Below are 20,862 nucleotides of genomic sequence, written 5' to 3'. Positions count from 1 at the left end.
TGCGACGCCTCACGGGAAATCTGGAACGAAGCGTAGCACTACAAGTTACTAAAATGAAAGCAATATCGTTAAGAATATGAAAACGTTGATAATTAGAGACAATAGAATGTAAATTCTTTAATAATAAATTAATTAAATTAACATAATTCAAATTGTATTGGAACACTAAATACTCTTCATGTTTTCAAATGCTTGGCGGGAAATTGTAGTCGTGGGTTGCTGCTACATAGAAGAAAATCTTTATCACTCTTCAAAACTGATGTAACATTGTTTCACTTGAAGCTGACTATTTTCTTTTAAAGAACAGAATTTTGTTTGGAGTTCGATACCTCAATTTTCTACGATATTTTCGTAACAAACTACTTCCATTCCAAAATAGCCAATAGGAGCGGCAAGAGAAACGCGCGTAAATTTGTAAACAGTAATTGGCGGCAAGAGTAGTATGATTCGTGTTGTACATGGTGGAAGTGAACAAGGTATAATTGTGTCTTGTGCATCAAAATGCCGCTGAACACCACTGGCAATGTATCAAATGGTGATGATGTTTTGAATTACAATGAAATAGTTACTAATGATACATATAGCTGGAACTGGAGCTGGAGTGGAGATGGTCCAAAAATCGAGCTTAGTCCTACTAGCTCGTGCAGCTCCTCATCAGAACTGACCACGAGACATGAGAGCAAAAGAGGGAGGCCAAGGGCAGATACGATAACAAACTTAATATATGAAGGTTCAACATCACCGAGCGCTATAAAATGTCGATTTTGTAATAGGGTGTTTCCTAGAGAGAAATCTCTCCAAGCACATCTAAGGACACACACAGGTAATTTCTGTGTTTATATGGAGTTGTCAGTGATTTGTGTAAACTAATTCTTCATTCAGATTAGGGGAAAACAAAACAATTAAAAATATAACGATCCAGGCAACATAAGAAACCTTTCCAGTATTTAGCTTTGGTTTTATTTGGGGGGGTTGCAAAAAATGTTAATCGCATGTGACACACATAACTATGACGATTAATGAATGATGGCATGCATTATATCAGGAAAACTACATATTGTCAAAATTCTTTGTTGACAACTTCACTGTAGCTATGCATTTCACATGGGGACTGGAAGTAATTTGCTGCTAATATTTCGAAATTTGTCAAAGTAAATTTAACACTTTTTTTCTCTTAATGTAATTTCACATTCGATTTATTAATCACATTGCAATATATTCTGATTAGTGCACTGAAGCTATGTAAGTAGCTGTGAAATGCAATTGTAATTGAACAATCCCTAGATACTTTTTACTGTGCTATTACTTCTGCAAGGCTGCCCAGAAATTGACCACGTTATTTGGATAAGACTCAAGAGGTTCCAAGGATATTTGGTTACATTATCTATACTAAATACTAGCAAACTGTATACGCTGACATAAATTAAACTTAGGCCTACTTTATATACGTGGCAACAAGTGATCATGATTTTCCTCTCTGCAAAAATATAAAAATTATCGGACAAGTTTGTATTTCATGACTAATTATTTATATATGCTTAGAATCTCAGAAGTGGATGTAAGCTTTTGAAGTAAATGGTGTGACTATCTGTAACTAGAAGTAGGCTTTGATACACTTGCGTAAAACAGAAACAACTTGCAACATGTTTGCAGGTACGTCTTAGCTGCAGGTTGTTGTTGTTGTGGTCTTCAGTCCTGAGACTGGTTTCATGCAGCTCTCCATGCTACTCTATCCTGTGCAAGCTTCTTCATCTCCCAGTACCTACTGCAACCTACATCCTTCTGAATCTGCTTAGTGTATTGATCTCTTGGTCTCCCTCTACGATTTTTACCCTCCACGCTGCCCTCCAATGCTAAATTTGTGATCCCTTGATGCCTCAAAACATGTCCTACCAACCGATCCCTTCTTCTAGTCAAGTTGTGCCACAAACTCCTCTTCTCCCCAATCCTATTCAGTACCTCCACATTAGTTATGTGATCTACCCATCTAATCTTCAGCATTCTTCTGTAGCACCACATTTTGAAAGCTTCTATTCTCTTCTTGTCCAAACTGGTTATCGTCCATGTTTCACTTCCATACATGGCTACACTCCATACAAATACTTTCAGAAACGACTTCCTGACACTTAAATCTATACTCAATGTTAACAAATTTCTCTTCTTCAGAAACGATTTCCTTGCCATTGCCAGTCTACATTTTATATCCTCTCTACTTCGACCATCATCAGTTATTTTACTCCCCCAAATAGCAAAACTCCTTCACTACTTTAAGTGTCTCATTTCCTAATCTAATCCCCTCAGCATCACCCGATTTAATTTGACTACATTCCATTATCCTCGTTTTGCTTTTGTTGATGTTCATCTTATATCCTCCTTTCAAGACACTGTCCATTCCGTTCAACTGCTCTTCCAAGTCCTTTGCTGTCTCTGACAGAATTACAATGTCATCGGCGAACCTCAGAGTTTTTATTTCTTCTCCATGGATTTTAATTCCTACTCCGAATTTTTCTTTTGTTTCCTTTACAGCTTGATCAATATACAGATTGAATAACATCGGGGAGAGGCTACAACCCTGTCTCACTCCTTTCCCAACCACTGCTTTCCTTTCATGCCCCTCGACTCTTATCACTGCCATCTGTTTTCTGTACAAATTGTAAATAGCCTTTTGCTCCTTGTGTTTTACCCCTGCCACCTTCAGAATTTGAAAGAGAGTATTCCAGTTAACGTTGTCAAAAGCTTTCTCTAAGTCTACAAATGCTAGAAACGTAGGTTTGCCTTTTCTTAATCTTTCTTCTAAGATAAGTCGTAAGGTTAGCATTGCCTCATGTGTTTCAACATTTCTACGGAATCGAAACTGATCTTCCCCGAGGTCCGCTTCTACCAGTTTTTCCATTCGTCTGTAAAGAATTCGCGTTAGTATTTTGCAGCTGTGACTTATTAAACTGATAGTTCGGTAATTTTCACATCTGTCAACACCTGCTTTCTTTGGGATTGGAATTATTGTATTCTTCTTGAAGTCTGGGGGTATTTCGCCTGTCTCATACATCTTGCTCACCAGATGGTAGAGTTTTGTCATGACTGGCTCTCCCAAGGCCATCAGTAGTTCTAATGGAATGTTGTCTACTCCCGGGGCCTTGTTTCGACTCAGGTCTTTCAGTGCTCTGTCAAACTCTTCACGCAGTATCTTATCTCCCATTTCATCTTCATCTACATCCTCTTCCATTTCCATAATATTGTCCTCAAGTACATCGCCCTTATATAAACCCTCTATATACTCCTTCCACCTTTCTGCCTTCCCTTCTTTGCTTAGAACTGGGTTGCCATCTGAGCTCTTGATATTCATACAAGTGGTTCTCTTCTCTCCAAAGGTCTCTTTAATTTTCCTGTAGGCAGTATCTATTTTACCCCTAGTGAGACAAGCCTCTACATCCTTACATTTGTCCTCTAGCCATCCCTGCTTAGCCATTTTGCACTTCCTGTCGATCTCATTTTTGAGACGTTTGTATTCCTTTTTGCCTGCTTCATTTACTGCATTTTTATGTTTTCTTCTTTCATCAATTAAATTCAGTATTTCTTCTGTCACCCAAGGATTTCTACTAGCCCTCGCCTTTTTACCTACTTCGTCCTCTGCAACATTCACTACTTCATCCCCATTCTTCTTCTAAAGTATTTCTTTCCCCCATTCTGGTCAATTGTTCCCTCACGGTCTCCCTGAAACTCTCTACAATCTCTGGTTCTTTCAGTTTATCCAGGTCCCATCTCCTTAAATTCCCACCTTTTTGCAGTTTCTGCAGTTTCAATCTGCAGTTCATAACCAATAGATTGTGGTCAGAATCCACATCTGCCCCTGGAAATGTCTTAAAATTTAAAACCTGGTTCCTAAATCTCTGTCTTAACATTATATAATCTATCTGATACCTTTTAGTATATCCAGGATACTGCAGGTAGCCTGCCCAATTTGACGGACAGCTGTGTAAAGAGGCACATAATCATATCAAAATAAATTAAATTTGAAGAGGAAGATTATAATAAATTGCCCATGTGCTGACTCTGTAAAAGGTGTTGCATTGTGCGCTTGATATTGAAAATGATGAGCAATGAATTGTAAACTTGTGGGCCAAGTGTCGAAGTACTTTCATACTAAGAAGTGTCCGCCCCCGGTAGCTGAGTGGTCAGCGCGACAGTCTGTCAATCCAAAGGGCGCGGGTTCGATTCCCGGCTGGGTCGGAGATTTTCTCCGGTCAGGAACTGGGTGTTGTGTTGTCCTAATCATCATCATTTCATCCCCATCGACGCGCAAGTTGCCGAAGTGCCGTCAAATCGAAAGACTTGCACCAGGCGAACGGTCTACCTGATGGCAGGCCCTCGTCACACGACATTTCATTTCATACTAAGAAGTTACGACATCTACTGAAATTGCATCTGCTGTTCAGAGTTTTAGTGCATCAACCAAACTGTGGCTTCAGTTTTTTTTATCTGTAAATTAAAGAGAATAGAAGTTAAGTTTAAATATGGCTTTTCAAAAGGTTACAATCATTTTCATATACTAGACTGTAGCTATGATTCCAACACAAAACTAAAAAATATTATCTAATTTGATGGACCATAGAAGGTAAATAATGAAGTCTGTTTCTAGAAACAGTCCTGATGTCATAAAAAGTATTGTCTGGTAATGATTCTCCTACTTTAAAGTTAGTGACCTGCAACCATCCACTTTTCATATATGTAGACCTCCATACTATGCAACAATATACTCAAACTTTTTATGTAATACATATTGACATTAAGGTTTTGCAATGGAAATAATGATGAATACAGAGGGAATGTAGTGACAGGTCTGTTTATCATCACAGCCCTTCTTTCGCATTCACATTTGTTTTCTGTGTTAACTTGCAACCAGATTCTCATTCAACCAAACGTATATTTTGGACTACACTATAGATAAGTGTTCCAAACAACTTTTCTCATGTTGTTAACTTGAGAAAAATTTGTATCAAACCTTCAGTTGCTGACAAAGAAAATAATTAATGTGGTTATAAACTGCTGACATAATTGTGCATAATAAAGTAGGTAATTAGACAATTCATTTAGCAGTGAAACTACAACTATTGGCATTAAATTAATTCCGAAAATTGTACAGGTTTTACAAATGAGTGCACGATGTGGGTGGCGGTATGAGTGCTCCTGAACGATTTAGGTGTTTGAATATTAGAATTCTTAAAAAAGTTATGCTCAGTAATGTCTCTTGATTGTACATCTTAATCAGTCCAAACATATCATACCCTGGAAAGAACAGTGACACAGCTAAAAAATGCAGTACTTGTGAAAACTCAACTTTTCTAAAACAAATATTGAAGCAGTATAAGTTGCCTTTAAATTTCAAGTAAGTGTTATTGGCGTCATAGAAGCATCAGGTTCCCTCCATTTGCTTTGAACCACAGTCATTAATATGGCATAAACAGCTAGTTCCACAGTATATAGTATTGTGACAATGATGTTAAAACTCAAGGGGCCACACGCGCCCACACACACGCAACAAATTGTGAACAAAATGGCACAATGTCTCACTCCAAAAATAAAATGAAGTTAACAGGACAGCCGCAGAAAATTGGGGGCTAGCACGGGGACAAGCTAAATATACAACAATTAAAAAAAAAAAAAAAAAAAACCACTGCACAATCCTAAAACAAATGATATCTAAAAAGTTAAATTATAGCATTCTACTACACCAACAAAACCACAGGCATAGGACATTTATCTTCACATATATAGCTCAACTGCAACTATAGACACCAAAAAACCAACACCTACATCCCCAAAAAGTGGAATCGGACATCTCTCTATACATATGTCAACTCAACTGGAGCTTTTGATACCAAGAAACCCAATGCTTACAACTCTGAAAAGTGGAACCAAAACCGCAACAACTCAAAAATCTAAATAGTTTATATACACTACATTATTTAATATGCTACCGACCTTCCATAAATATCCAACAGACAAAACATCACAGTTGGAATGGAATAAAACCAAAACAAAAATAACAACAAAAGCCCGTGGCAATACCACCTAGGTTGGCCATGACACACAATCAGACCTAACAAAAATCACTCAAACAAAACAAACAAAATTATGCAAATAAATAGTGGAATTTCTGATAGAGGAGTGATTAGTTGTGAGCATCTTCAGATAAAGAATTCTCACTGAATGGAAACTCTATCAGGGTGGCAGGAAGTCCTGAAACCATGTCATGTTTGATATGATATTCTAACATATGTGGCAATTTGTCTCTAATTCTAATGCTGTGTTTGGATATTTACTTTTACTATGTCGAGGGTAATGCGTGCAGTACATAATCTGCGCATAAAGTAAACAAATGCTGTTTTTTCACCAACTAAGGAAGGGGCAACAGCTAAATTTGTTAGATATGTGTGACATTCCAGAATGAGATTTTCACTCTGCAGCGTAGTGTGCGCTAATATGAAACTTCTTGGCAGATTAAAACTTTGTGCCGGACCAAGACTCGAACTCGGGAACTTTGCCTTTCGCGGGCACCTGCCCGTGAAAGGCAAAGGTCCTGAGTTAGTCTCGGTCCAGCACACAGTTTTAATCTGCCAGGAAGTTTCATTTGTGACATTCTCAGCATGAACATTTGAAAAATCTTTCACTATATCCCAAATTACTCTCTGCAAATAGCAGAGTGATTGTTAGAGTAAAATCAAAGAAAATTCCTGCATTTTCATCAAAAATTGGTATAATGCAGCCTGATAATGTTCCTGCTGTGTTAGAGAGAAACTTTTTTCAAAAGTATTTGTACAGTTGCTTTATTAACGTTTTTGAGGAGTATGGCATTTTGTGGTGGTGGTGGTGGTGGTGGTGGTGGTGGTGGTGGTGCATTTCATTAGGAATTTGTACAAATAATTACTGATGGACACACAAGTTATTTCTACTCCAAAATTTTTGAGATGATGTATCCTAGTATAGTACCTCACCTTGGCAAAAATAGTATTCTTAGCAAGTCACAGTTTGGGTTTCAGATGGGTTGCTCTACCGCGAATACCATTTACATGTGCACTACCAGATTTTATAAGAATTAAATAATAAAATAGCAGCAGTTTGTATTTTCTGTGACCTCTAAGCATTTGACTGACTGTGTGTATCACACTATTCTCCTGGATAAATTAACTTTTTATGGGATTGATGGTCTAACCAACCAATAGATAATGCCATATCTAACCAGAAGAATGCAGAAAGTAATTCAAGCAATATAGTCCAGGGACATGATTGTGACTGAGGAGAAATCACGTATGGGGTTCTTAAAGGTTCAGTCTTATGTCCACCAATTTTCCTCATATGTGTAAACAATCTTCCGTCTACTATACAACATGAAGAATTTGTTCGTTTTGTAGGTGACACTAGTGTTGTAATCAATCCAAGCATATGTACAAAAGGAAATTGTAAAAAAAGTTCTTGAAAGTGTCATTGACTGGTTTTCCATTAATAATCTCACCATCAATTTTAAAAAGACCCAACATATTCAGTTCTGTACATCTACATGCTTAAAAATGTGATGTGAGAATAATACGTGGTGCTCACCCAGGTCATCTTGTAGACATCTGTGTGTGTTGGACATTCTGACTACTGCTTCACACTATATGTATTTCCTAATGAAATTTGTTGTAAACAGCCAACTAGTTCAAAAAGGAGCAATGCCATACATAATTACAAAACCAGAAGGAAAAAAAGACATTAATTACCCGACAATAGGGTTGTCTTTAGCACAAGAAAGGGGCACAAAGCTGCAACCAAAATTTTTTGTCGTGTACTCAGCGATATAAAATGTCTTATAGGTGTCAAAATAAAATTTGATGGCAAACTGAGAAAGTTTCTCCTTAACAACTCTTATTACTGTAATGTGTAAAAGGTGGTGGGTAGGAATTACTAACTCACATGTGCGTATTTTCTTTCTTTTTTTAAAAAAAGAAAGAAAAAAGATGTCATCATGTAATTGTATGTACAAATTTGCGATGTGAATTTATAAGGACTCATTCCACATCATTACTATCTTTCGTGCAAAATGATCCATGGAACATGTTACTGACTTTATCATCTCATTTAAAAATATAGATGGTGGTCTAGGTTAAGTTTAAATGAGACAAGTTGGTGAAGACAAAATTTGTGAATAGGAAATTGGGTTGGATTTTAACAGATTGATCTTTAGTATACCACAGGGTGCGATTTGTGCTTTTCCCAGTGGGGGGGATGTCTTAGGTGCTTAGAATTATATATGTTACTAGTTTGGACCGTGGTGTTACGCATGGTTAAACAGCTATTTATAAATAGATGTTAATGTCGAAACTCACTATTGACGTGAGTCCCTGACACTTACCCTTGTAGCTGTATGGTTAGTCTTCTCACCTTGAGAGAGAGAGAGAGAGAGAGAGTGTGTGTGTGTCTAATGGAGGTTTAAACCTTTGGCTTTTATGTATGAAGCTTGTCAACATGCTGAAATTGTACTTATCTAAATGAAATCTAGTCTCACTTTTCACTTTTGTGACCAGACAAAGGCATTCTCGCCATTGTTAGAAAGGTAATGTTGGGACAGATGGGGATTTTGTTAATCACAGAAGCGTGTGATTTGCACGTGAACTTGAGTGTCTCAGAAATTCTGACCTGTGGCTCAAATGTTGCTGATAATTCATTTTTGCAACACAGTTAAGTCACATAGTAGCCTAACAAATGGCAACCAGCTGCTTCATTGGCAGAAATTTGCTTAGTGTGCATAGGTGATAAATAGGAGTCAATGAAGCCTTTGGCCTTGGCCAGGGTTCGGAATGCCGGCAGTAACATTAAAGCATTAGCAGTGAGTTGGGATTGGGGCCCTCATATTAGTGTGGACACTGGATTGAATATTCCTTAGTCCAGTAGCAATCTGCTGTGTCTGTTGAACTGGTATGTATTTATTGTGTCCATAAATATTGGAGTATTGAGTGGAATACTGAGGCAGCATTAAAGCAGATAGTTTTATCGTGAACAGGAATGTTTGTGGGACCCTGCAAGCTGCAATTGTAAAAAGAAATTGAAAAGATTAAACACTTGAAGGGAAAGAAGTGAGCTGCTAGAAAATAATTTGCATGATGTGAAAAAGAAAATGGAATTTTTATGGATATCTTTTTTACTGTATGTGCAACTCTCTTGAAAGAGGTGTCATTTTTCGAAATTTTAAGGCTTACAAAATTCAATAATAATTTGAAGTCTGTAGCTCTCATTCACAAAAAATTATTAAATATTCTATATTCCAATTCAGTGTTAAGGTCAGACATTGATTTTGTCTCCCACCACTGTCCTTTACTTTTTAATAGCAGTCCACCAGTGTAGTTTTTTCTTTTTCTGATGATCAGGTGCTTGCAGTAAAATAAACGCTGCACATGCAAGAATGCTAAATCTGTTCCTTCACTGATAATATTGGTTGGTAAAATTGTTATGAAAACACTACTTTATAACGATAACAAAATGGGAGCAACCTCAACATGTTATCAGCAAACTGCGACTCCACATGGGCAAATCTGTCCCAACACAGCCGCGCGGCTTGTGAGGTGTCATGTCACGGATTGGGTGGCCCCTCCATCTGGAGGTTCGAGTCCTCCATCGGTGTGTGTGTGTGTGTGTGTGTGTGTGTGTGTGTGTGTGTGTGTGTGTGTGTGTGTGTGTGTGTGTGTCCTCCTTAGTTTAAGTAGTGTGCAAGTCTAGGGACCGATGACCTCAGTAGTTTGGTCCCTTAGGAATTCACACACATTTAAACATTTTTTTTGTCCCAGCACCTTGGTTTGGTGAGGATGACACGCAGAATGCCAGTACATTGGTGACCATCATTTGAGCAAATCCATTGGCTGTCATTAGTTTGCCTTTGTTGGGCTAGTGTGTATGCACCTTAATGTAAAGCAGCATTCAGTGAAATATACAGACCTCTTTGAGATGTGTGCTGGAGATGTGTGTAGGTTTTGGTCATTGTCCTCCATTACAATCTGTCGTGGTATTTACTGTTCTGAAATCAAAATACCCATGCAAAATCAGAAACTAGGAAAGGTCTCATGACATCATTACACCTGACCATGCTTTGCAGTCAGTTATATCAGCAGGAACAGAGTAAGAGTATTTTGATTGGTATAATCTGTCGTTTTTCTGCTGATCCTTGAACATTCCATGCAATACCAAAAAACTTGGTAAACTTTCAGATTTACTGTAGGAGGAACACAGTACTCCTTCTGTCTAAATGTGTCCTGCATCCCTACAAGTGATGAAACTTGTAGTTACATTGTTGATTCTTAGTAACTTGCACATTATGAGGAACCCCTTGTGCAAATATTTTTCATGATGTACCCATCTTGAAACCTAGCAACTCACTTCCTCAAAAAGTCAATACTAAATGTGACAAACTGTGTATTCTCCATCAAAATATAATGGGGCTAAGAAGTAAACTAGAACTGTTGACAATGAATATTAGTGACAGTAATGCTATTGATAATGCTGATATCCTTTGTTTTACTGAACACCATGTAAAAAAGGGTATCAATATGCTGAATCTAGATGGCTATCATATTGCCTCTCACTTTTGTAGAAACAGTGTGCAGAAGGGTGGTGTAATTATATATGTAAAAAAGAATATAATGTATAGATCTCTAGAGCTCACGAAATACTGTTTTGATCAGCATTTTGAAGCTTGTGGTATAGAAATTAGCACCAAGACCGTGTCACTCATTGTAGTAACAGTGTATAGGGCTCCATCAGGGGAGCAATGTATGTTCTTTAAGCAACTCAAATCTCTTCTATCCCATATATATTAAAAAAATAAAAATACTGTAATCTTAGGAGACTTTAACATTAACTTTCTAGATTATGATAGTAGTAGAGCTGACCTGCTACATATAATGAACACATACAACCTCACACCCATGGTAGACTTCCTCACAAGGGTTACAAACTACTGTTAAAGTCTTATAGATAATATTTTCATTGTTGAGAATAGAAACACCAATGCAACAGTAAAACAAGTGCTAAATGGTCTTTCAGATCATGATGGCCAATTGCTAGCTGTCAATGATAATGCCCACACAAGAAGGACAAAGTCTGTAAAAGGTCATTTAGGGTAATTAATAATGAAAATCTCATGATCTTCAACAGTTATCTTCAACTCATTGACTGGAGTCCAATTTATAGAGCACTGAAAGTCAATGACAAATTTAACCTATTTATAAATGAATTTATGTGCCACTTTGAAGCTGTCTTCCCTCTAAGAACTGCAAAGAACAAGTACCAGAGCCATACCAGCAAACAGTGGCTCACAAAAGGAAAAAAAAAAAACCTTCATGTAGGACTAAAAGACTGCTTTATGTTTCTCTCAGAAATACTAATGATCCTGAAATAAGAGCTCATTATAAAAGGTACTGTAAGATCTTAAGTGATGTTCTGATAAAGGCAAAAAGTATGTTCTTCAAATCAGAAATAGATAATTGTGGCAACAAAATAAAAACCATCTGGGGTATTATTAAAAGAGAAACTGGTAGTTACTCAAACGATGCAGAAAATATTGAAGTTAGACATAATGGGAATACATTTATAACAGTGAAAATGTTGCAAAAATTTTCAACAAACATTTTTTGACTGCAGCGGATAAAATGGGGTGTAATGGTTCTATAAATGAGGCTCTGAATCTTTTACAAAGAAGCGAAGTTAGTGCAACACCCCAGATAAGCATGCTTCCTGTCACTCTTGAAGAAATTAAGATGGTAATAAGGACCATGAAAAACAAAAACTCAACTGGTATAGACGGTATTTCCATCAAAGTGTTAAAACACACACACACACACACACACACACACACACACACATTTTCATTTGTGAAGTCCTGTGCCACATCTTTAATGAATCACTGAGACTGACAGTTGTCCCTGACAGACGTAAATGTGCCATGGTAAAACCATTGTACAAGAAGGGTGACAGAAACAAAGTAACCAATTATCGTCCTATTTCACTCTTAACTTGTCTCTCAAAGATTCTCGAGAAACTTGTACACAGAAGGATTCTTGAACATCTTAGTAAATACAATATTCCCAATAAAAGTCAATTCAGCTTCCAGAAAAAAAACTCAACAGAAGATGCAACATATTCTTTCACCAATGCAATTCTTGAATCAATCAATAATAAAATGTCTCCAACTGAAATTTTTTGTGGCGTCTCTAAGGTGTAAAGCATGAGATTTTTCTGAGAAAGGCAAAATTTTATTGGTTAACTGGAGAAGCAGAGATGTGGCTTGCCTCCTATTTAAAGGACCGGAAACAGAAAGTCATGGTAAACAACACTAATGGGAACCAGTGTCCTCTTCTTGGGGCACAATAAACTGTGGAGTCCCACAGTGCTCTATTCTGGGTCCTCTACTTTTCCTTATTTTCATAAATAACCTTCCAATGTGTACAAGGGCTAATATAAAATTTACTTTGCCAATGACACGACGATTCTGGTAGACAATTCAACAAATACTAATCTTGAAAGCACTGTAAATGAAATTTTTCAGGAGACCTTTAACTTGTTTACCTCTAATGGATTATCACTAAATTTTGAAAAAACTCAATTGATTCAATTCCATAAAAGCCAAAATATCAAAGGTGAGATTAATGTTAAATACAATGATAGGAATTTAGCAAGAGTGGAGTCAACAAAGTTCCTGGGTCTACTTGTTAATAGCAATCTAAACTGGTCCTTACACATTCCTTACCTATATAAAAAACTAAGCTCAGCAATTTACGCTATTCGTGCGATTGCTTCCTTCAGTGACTTAAATATTTTGAAAGCTGCCTATTTTGGTTATTTTCATGCCCTGATGGCCTATGGAATTATATTCTGGGGAAACCAGCCAAAGGCAAACAAAATCCTCATAGCGCAGAAAAGTCATTAGGATTCTGTGTGGTGTCAATTACAGACATTCCTGCAGGAAACTCTTCCAAGAACTGAGAATACTCACAACAGTATCTCAGTAAATTTTCTCTGTCGTGTTTCTTGTGTAAAAACCATTTCCTTTTTGAAATGAACAGCATGTATCATAACTATGACACTAGGGTAAAAAATGATCTACATCTTGAGCAAAAGAATCTAAGTATGGTGCAAAAAGGAGTACACTACTCATGCATAAAAATATTTAATGCGCATCCTCAGGCAATAAAAATGTCAGTTACTGATTCACCTACTTTTAAAGATCAACTTAAACAGTATCTTCTAAGTAAAACCATTTACTCACTGGACGAATTTATGTATGAGAATATGTGAATTGGTTTTGATCTATTGTAAGTCTGTTCAATGTAATTTGCAACTTTTTACAAAAAACAATTCTTGTAAACATTTTTTCTATGTAATATATTATTCATTGTACAACCTAGCCTTATAAACAAATGTCTCAAATCTATGTAAATGACACGTTCTACACCCAAGCGATTTATTGCTAATGGGTCTACAGAACACGAATGAAATAAATAAATAAATAAAATAAATAAGACAGAATAAGCACTTCATTTTGTATAACTGTGAAGGCAGCACACAAACTGTAGTCCAAAATAGTCAAACACTGTTTGATTTAATTTTACTTTTCAGTAATTATACATGGCCATGTAGTTCAGAACTCAAGAAAGAGCTTGTAGAGATTTGGATACGGTCTTCAACAACTTGTACAAGCTGAAGAAAATGATCTTCAGATAAGGTGTAGCATACAAGCCCTTGTGCAGTTGTGCATGAATGTGATTCCAGAAAAGTGACCTAAATCCTAAAAGAAGGGGCTTGACTGATGATGATGATAATAATCTTATCAGTAAGTGGTCAGAGTTGTTTCCTCTGTTGGATAAAACCATCAGCCTCTCTTGGTGTGTCACATACTAAGCAACCAGAATCTGTTTATACGGAAGCTTTGCATGAAATTCCTAGGAGAACCAATTCTAACAATGCGAAGCTCACACCCAACCCCCTCCCATCCTTACATACTGGGATGTGAAATTGTCACCAAGACAGTTTAACTACACAGATTTAAGGAAGGTCCTACAAGTTCACTTTCAACAAGAAAGTTGTACATTGTTAAAGCAAATAAAAATATAATTTCTTAACATGGCCTCAATCAAAAATTACAAGTTGTTTTACAAGACAGTTTTCCTTCATGGAATGTCATTGATTCAGTAATTAACCAGAGCTTATTTCCTTCAGCCCAAAGGGAGTTATTTAAGTGTCACTATTGCAGCTTAGTTTATACATGTAATAAATTTCAGGTGAGCGGCCCTACATGTGTGATTATCCAGGCTGTACAAAAGCATTCACCCAAAGTGGTCAACTCAAAACTCATCAGCGATTGCATACTGGAGAAAAACCATTTGTCTGTTCTGAAAATGGGTGAGTGGTGCTAAATTTTATAAATCTGATGAATGACCTTTCATTTCATTAAATTTCATGAATATGGGCTAGTTTGTAGATTCCAAATTCTCCAAAACGTGCCTTCTTCAACGTGGATCTTAATTTTGGTCTGTAAAATAAAAATATGTTGTAAGGAATAATTATTGAAATAAAAATTAAACCTAAAAACATTTTGGGTCTGTTTTCATATTACCTTATTTTCTATACTTAGATTCTGTAGAACTTTCTTTACATCATTATATAACTTTCCATTTGCAGCAAAATGTTTTGCCATGTTGATTGGAGAGGTAGCAAATAATCTCTCTGTAAGTGTAATTTTTTTTGTCTTCATTTGCAGTTTTATCTGTTGCAGAAACATGCACAATAATGTGATACATGTTCTTAATTAACATTTGCAGATTGACTTAAAATTGATACATATATAAATACGAAAATCCATATAGTAAAGGTACGAGAGGGGGAAGGGGAGGGCGAAGTCTGCTTATGACAGCACAAATATTCAAAAATGTTTTGGCACTAAAAAGCTTGGTTGTTTGCGTAATAGGTGGACCTAAATTCCTGTATCAGATGAATGTCTCATCACTTTCCGTCTGAAAATAAAAATTTTGGGAGCTTAGAAGGGTTGTCTTCAATGCTCTTATTCACTGAAATCGTATACATTGTATGTTGCTACAACTACAAGCATAAAATGAGTTTTTAACATAGCATGAAGGTGATACTGACAGCAACAAAGTTTTGTATTATTTTGTTCCTTTTATGTGGTAAAAGAACAGTGTTAATTTGATTTGTGGATTAGTTTTGTTTCTTTACCTTTTTGTAATACTTACAAATTTTCTTTCCAAATGGGTAAATTGGAATTCCTTGCCATTATCATATTCCTTATTTTGGATGGTTTATCACCAACATAATTTCATAGTTTCTGGAGCTTTTTCAGGTGTTAAGGCCTTCATTTTCAATAATTAAGAAATTGATAGCTGCGTTCAAATGTGATATATTTCTCTTGAAGATGAGCAGCATGAAGAATATTCTAAAACTGCAACTGTATGTAAAAATCTACTCTCAAATTTGTTGTTGGACAATTGGTGATGAGAATGTATGAAACAGCTTATGTCATAAGCGCATCTGAAAGAGATTCTACATGAAAGGTTATCAGGGGAAATCTTTATGCAAGATGGGTGTATGTTGTATTGATAACTAACAAAACCAAATGTGAAAATGAATGTTTGTGTCATTTAAAAAGTATTCAACCAATTTCGTGTGCCAATTGCAATGACTGAGATATGTGTTCACCACTCCATGGTAGAAAGAAAAAAACAATTATAGTAGTAAGTAGAAACCAGTGAGCCTGCACAAAAAACAATGTTAATTTTATGTGGTCACTGTTTTCTAAGCTGAAAAGAGTACAGCAATACCTGGCAAACACTTCGCAAGGTTTCCTTGAACAACTGCATGAACACATAAGTGAGAAAATGTTTGGAATGCACAATAAATTCTTTAAACAGGATAATGGAAGATGCCTTGGCGGTTGGAAAAATAAATTATTGAAAGTGAAAATTGTTGGAATATATATTGTCTTCACCATTTCCGGCACCCTCTAATGCTTAGCTACATTCACAGCAACACAAATTTGTGGGAGGAAAAATCCAGCAAAGGGATAATGGCAGCAATAACTGCTCACTTTGCCAACCATTCAGCGTCATAATTCTGGGATGAAATCTGCTCTTTGGAAAGATGGCAGACAATGTAAGATTTATAACCAGGAGCTATGTGAAAAAAGTGCAATTTTGCCTAAACCGTATTCCACTGCCAGTTAAAGAGTTTAATGACAGACGGAGTCTTCATGTACAGAATTTCAGAAGGTAAGGTGCAATTAGGGTGGGATTATGTAAGGGGATAAACTTTATTTAGAAGTAGATGTGTTCAGGTTGGGACATTACAATATATAACAATATATATATATATGTGTGTGTGTGTGTGTGTGTGTGTGTGTGTGTGTGTGTGTGTGTGTGTGTGTGTGTGTGTGTGGGCGCGTGTGTGGGCGCGCGCGCGATGTGTGTGTGTGTGTGTGTGTGTGTGTGTGTGTGTGTGTGTGTGTGTGTGCGGGCGCGCGCGGGTTGTACAGCTACCTCACAGGATAGCTCTGCATTGAAAGTACAATTGCTCAAGACAATATAAGGTTAATACCATGCAACAATATTTGTGGCCTGTTGTTGCTGAAGAGTCAGAAGAGTCTTCTTTAGGAATGGTTTGTAAAAATCTCGTGTAACAGCAGTCATAGATTGCATACACTCCCATCCAATTCATTTTGTAAATACTGCATGCATTTGGCTTTCCTGCTGAGCTACAAATGGGCCATTTGGTTTTATATTGACCTAGGGGATAGCACCAAGGTTAAAGTGGACTCAGTGATGGTATCGTCTAACAATCTTTTCAACTAATTGTGGTCACTGTTATGTTATTACCAACCCATAGTTTCAGGTCAGGACCTATTAACAAACTTGTAAAATCTGCCATTGGCAATGCTTCATAGTTTTCTTGTATTTAAACAGGTGCACAATTAGATTCACTCATGCAAATCGCCACTGCCCTGAACATCCGAATGCAACACTCCACCGAAGCGATGATTTTGTATTGCGACCTGTTACGTGTAATCCAGAACAGTCAAGTGATGTTCTTCGCTGGCTTGAAAGGTGAGACTATCTTCAAAATTATTTTCTCCACATTTTTTGTTATTGCTTAGTTCAATGGAAAAAAAACTTTCCGTTATTTTCCACTACTTACATGTACCAATATCTTGTACAGCTAGTTTTCAAACTGAAGTTGTACACTCATGGTGGAAAAGTTGATAATATATAACAGAAGCAGGTTCGTCTGAAAGATTCCACTCAGTTTTGTTTTAATGTATGAGAAGCCAAATTACTCTCATTGTATGGAGATTTGGATTTAAGAAAGATAAATGGAACGACATTCCAGATATGGCTGAAATTGCCACTTATTTGGTTTAGTTAAAGTTATATTTTTATGAAAATGTCATTATTGCAAAAGCACAGAATGATATGTAATACACAGTGCAGATGATTGCAGGTTGGGTCCATTCTGACACATTGCAACTGAATAATATGCTAATGTTATCTATAGATCAAATCTGAATTAAGATCAGTCATTGGAAACTGGATGAAATGACACACGCAATTATAGAGCAGAAAAATGAGCTGATAAAAGGTTCAGTTAAAACAGACAGAGATCAGTAAAAGAAAAGTTATGGCATACATAGTGTACAAAATAATAAATGAAGAAATTATATAAAATAGAAAATAACTTTATGGCTGAATTTAGTTTTCATTACTGAAATAAGAGTAAGCAATGGTGCAAAAGTAATCATTACTGTTTAGCTCCAGTGAGTTATATTCAAATTTTTGCTCTGTTTAGATGCTTTCAGGATATCTCTAAAACCTTGCAGGTTAAAACTATATATCAGAATGGGATTCAAACCTGCAACTTCTGCTTTTCTGCTGGCAGATGCTCTGCTGACTGAAATGAAATGTCCAGAAATGACTCGAGACTTACTGTCATGACTTTGCTTCTGGGTGTGAGTCCTCATGTGGCACAAAATTTTAACCTGCCAGGATGTTTCAAATCAATACAAACTCCACGGAATATATTGTGGATATTTATTTGTTAATGTGAAGTGTGTAGTCAAATGTTATTCAATGCAGGATATATTGACACCAACATATTTTCCATTCTTCATCATAATGTTAAAAACTGGCTTAGTCCGTTTGAAATGTGGCAACTGTTTAAGTAATAAATGTCATTAAACGTCTGTTGTGTTGCTATACTGGAGCAGGTGAAATGTATGAAATAACAATTGAATGCAAATAAATGACAAATGGTACCACAATTATGAAAAACAAAACTAAATCATAAGAAATGAAATGGGAAAAGGAGGGGGGGGGGGGGGGGGGAGATGTATCTTTGTGACATGAACTTAAAGGCAGATATATTATTGGCTAAAACTGTGTCTTTATCAGGAATATTGACAAAACAGAATTTTATGCTCCCAATACAGTTAAATATTTGATTATTCAGTTACTTCAGATTAATTTTTTAATGAACCATATTACTGGCACAACAGTTTCTACTAAAAAAAATTGTTACTCTATATTTAATGTAACTGCTTTAAATTTTTTGTCCTTTTCCGTTAATTCCGATTTGTCTTTTGCATTTTTCTGGGAAATGCAAAATAGTGTTTTTCCCAACTGTTATTAAATTTTGTCTGTAGAAGTTTGTCACTCAAGACCTCCATAGTTTTGAAATGTTAAAAGAAATGACTTTTGTTTAAGGTATCGGAAGGAGAGAGAAGACAGAACTCCGAAGAAACCAGAAAGGAGGAACAAGGCAAAGAGGAATGATGTGGAAAATGGCAGTTTGTCTTGCAAGAAGTTAAAAATTCGTAAAGGCCTGGTAACAGTAATGGAACAAGAAAATGTTCAACATAAAAAATCTAGCATTCAGAGAGCCACCATTAATGTTGAGCAAACTTGTATAAGAAGTTGCATCCCAGGAGATGTGAAGCAGAATTTTAAATTAGATGTGAACTCAGATTCTGCAACTTTAAATGGCAATGGTGAACTGTACTCCCATGAAACCTGCAAAATTCGGAAGAACAGTGACATTAGAGTTGAACAACCAAAGAAAAGATGGTTGCGAGAAGCATGTAGAGATCAAGCTCTGTGGGGGGTAAAGAATGAATTGGCTCAACCAATCCAGTGGAATGACAGAGATGATTGTACTGCCAGTATGTTTGAAGAGTTGAGGCCAATGAAAGAGTGCCATGATGCCAACCAGTTGAGGCCAACAGTGTTAATGTTGGCTGCAAGGGAAGGTGAACAGTCTCCAGCAGATGATGGGTATTTAGTTTGGCAAGCTCCCAGTAACCAACCAGATGATAATTTGAAATGGATGGGAGCAATGGCTCTCATGCAGCTATCCAAAGCAAAGGAAGTTGAAAATTTTGATTCTGAAAGTGCTACTACTCCACTAAACCTTTCTCAGCCACGATACATGGAACTGTAGACGACAGTGTAAGTGGTGGTTTTTAACAGTCAGTTAAGACTGCATGCAGTATTTATACCCCCAGAGAAGTGTTAAAGGTTTTGTGACTGGATAAAAATATTTAAAAATCGTGATGTGATTTTCTTACAAAAAATCTTAACATGATCAGATTGGGGGTTGCTTGTATATTGACAATAAAAAATTTTATTTCTGCTGTTAATAATGGATGGTGCCCTGCACCAGGATGTAAATGGTGCTATCAAATGGTCTGCTGTCATTTAAGATTATATTATCTCACAAAATGCAATGATGGCATAAGATGATTATTGTATGATCATAGGTTTCTGTTCAATTAATGTTCTGTGGAAAGTGTTATTTCACATCAGCACCTACTCAAGTGATGGTAGACATCTGTTTATCTGTTATTTTTCACAACTTACAGTGCATTACTGCATGCAGTATTAATAATGCATTGCCACAGTGCCCAATTTGGTAGTTAGTTTTTTGGGAGTTTATGCCACTTAAGTCACTTCAAAAGTCATTTCACCTTTTTAGAAAAGGTACGTTAGTGGTAAAATTCAAGAGGCCATGCTTCAATTATCATATATTTGCCAAGCTGTGGATATTTCTGTTAACAGGTATTTTAATGTAAAACCTTTTTAAAAAAAGGTATATTATTTAAACAAACTTTTAATGTAGCTAATGCATAACCTAGCAACTGAAAAAATGTACAGTAACTGCTTTTATTTAGCACAAAGAATTTTTTATATAATTATTGCAAGGAATGAAGTTAAATTTGTATAATGTTAGAATTTTAATTAACTATTTACAAACAGATTTATGGAGATCATACTTAAGAATCTCACTATGTGCTTCAAACATTGCAGCTTGGAGATTTGTAACATATTTTAAATGTGTGTTTTTTTTTAAAAAAATTACTATATTGTTTTGTAAGATATTAGATGCTTTTATTTTTCTTGTATGAATGTTAATGTTACCTTCTGTTTTAATCTTTATGCGTTAATACTGGAAAAATGACGACCTGGTACAAAAATATGGAAGTTAAAAATAAATATTGTTTTAATGTAAATATATCTTTAATGGTAAGCATAGTTACTGTGCTGTTCATTGTTTTCTCACTGGAGTGATTGGTGGAAGTTTTGCATCCATTCATTATCCAGCACATTGTATCAAATGTCAGCTGCTCCTTTGTTGATGAGAAATTCCTTTTCTTAAACCTCTAACTGCGGGCAATTTTCAGATTTTTTTCAATTGTGGGGCATTTTTATTCGATAATTAGGGTAGTTGTCAGTATAGAATAATAGGAATAAAAATTTAAGGCTTTTTTGGCCACTTGTCAAA

General features: G+C 36.2%; 1 protein-coding gene across 1 annotated transcript; it reads left to right on the top strand.

Annotated features, from left to right (window-relative positions):
• Nucleotides 1–453: 453 nt before the first annotated feature.
• On the top strand, nt 454–20,131 carry LOC126249675 (uncharacterized). The gene is made up of 4 exons (XM_049951354.1): nt 454–823; nt 14,304–14,424; nt 16,995–17,135; nt 18,789–20,131. The coding sequence occupies exons 1-4, from the start codon at nt 502–504 to the stop codon at nt 19,519–19,521; spliced, it is 1,317 nt and encodes a 438-aa protein (XP_049807311.1). The 5' UTR covers nt 454–501; the 3' UTR covers nt 19,522–20,131.
• The last annotated feature ends 731 nt before the right edge of the window (nt 20,132–20,862 follow it).

Source organism: Schistocerca nitens, chromosome 3, assembly GCF_023898315.1.
Source record: "Schistocerca nitens isolate TAMUIC-IGC-003100 chromosome 3, iqSchNite1.1, whole genome shotgun sequence".
Classification (NCBI taxonomy): domain Eukaryota; kingdom Metazoa; phylum Arthropoda; class Insecta; order Orthoptera; family Acrididae; genus Schistocerca; species Schistocerca nitens.
Note: the sequence above shows the minus strand (reverse complement) of the source record. Positions and strands in the feature narration are given on the sequence as shown.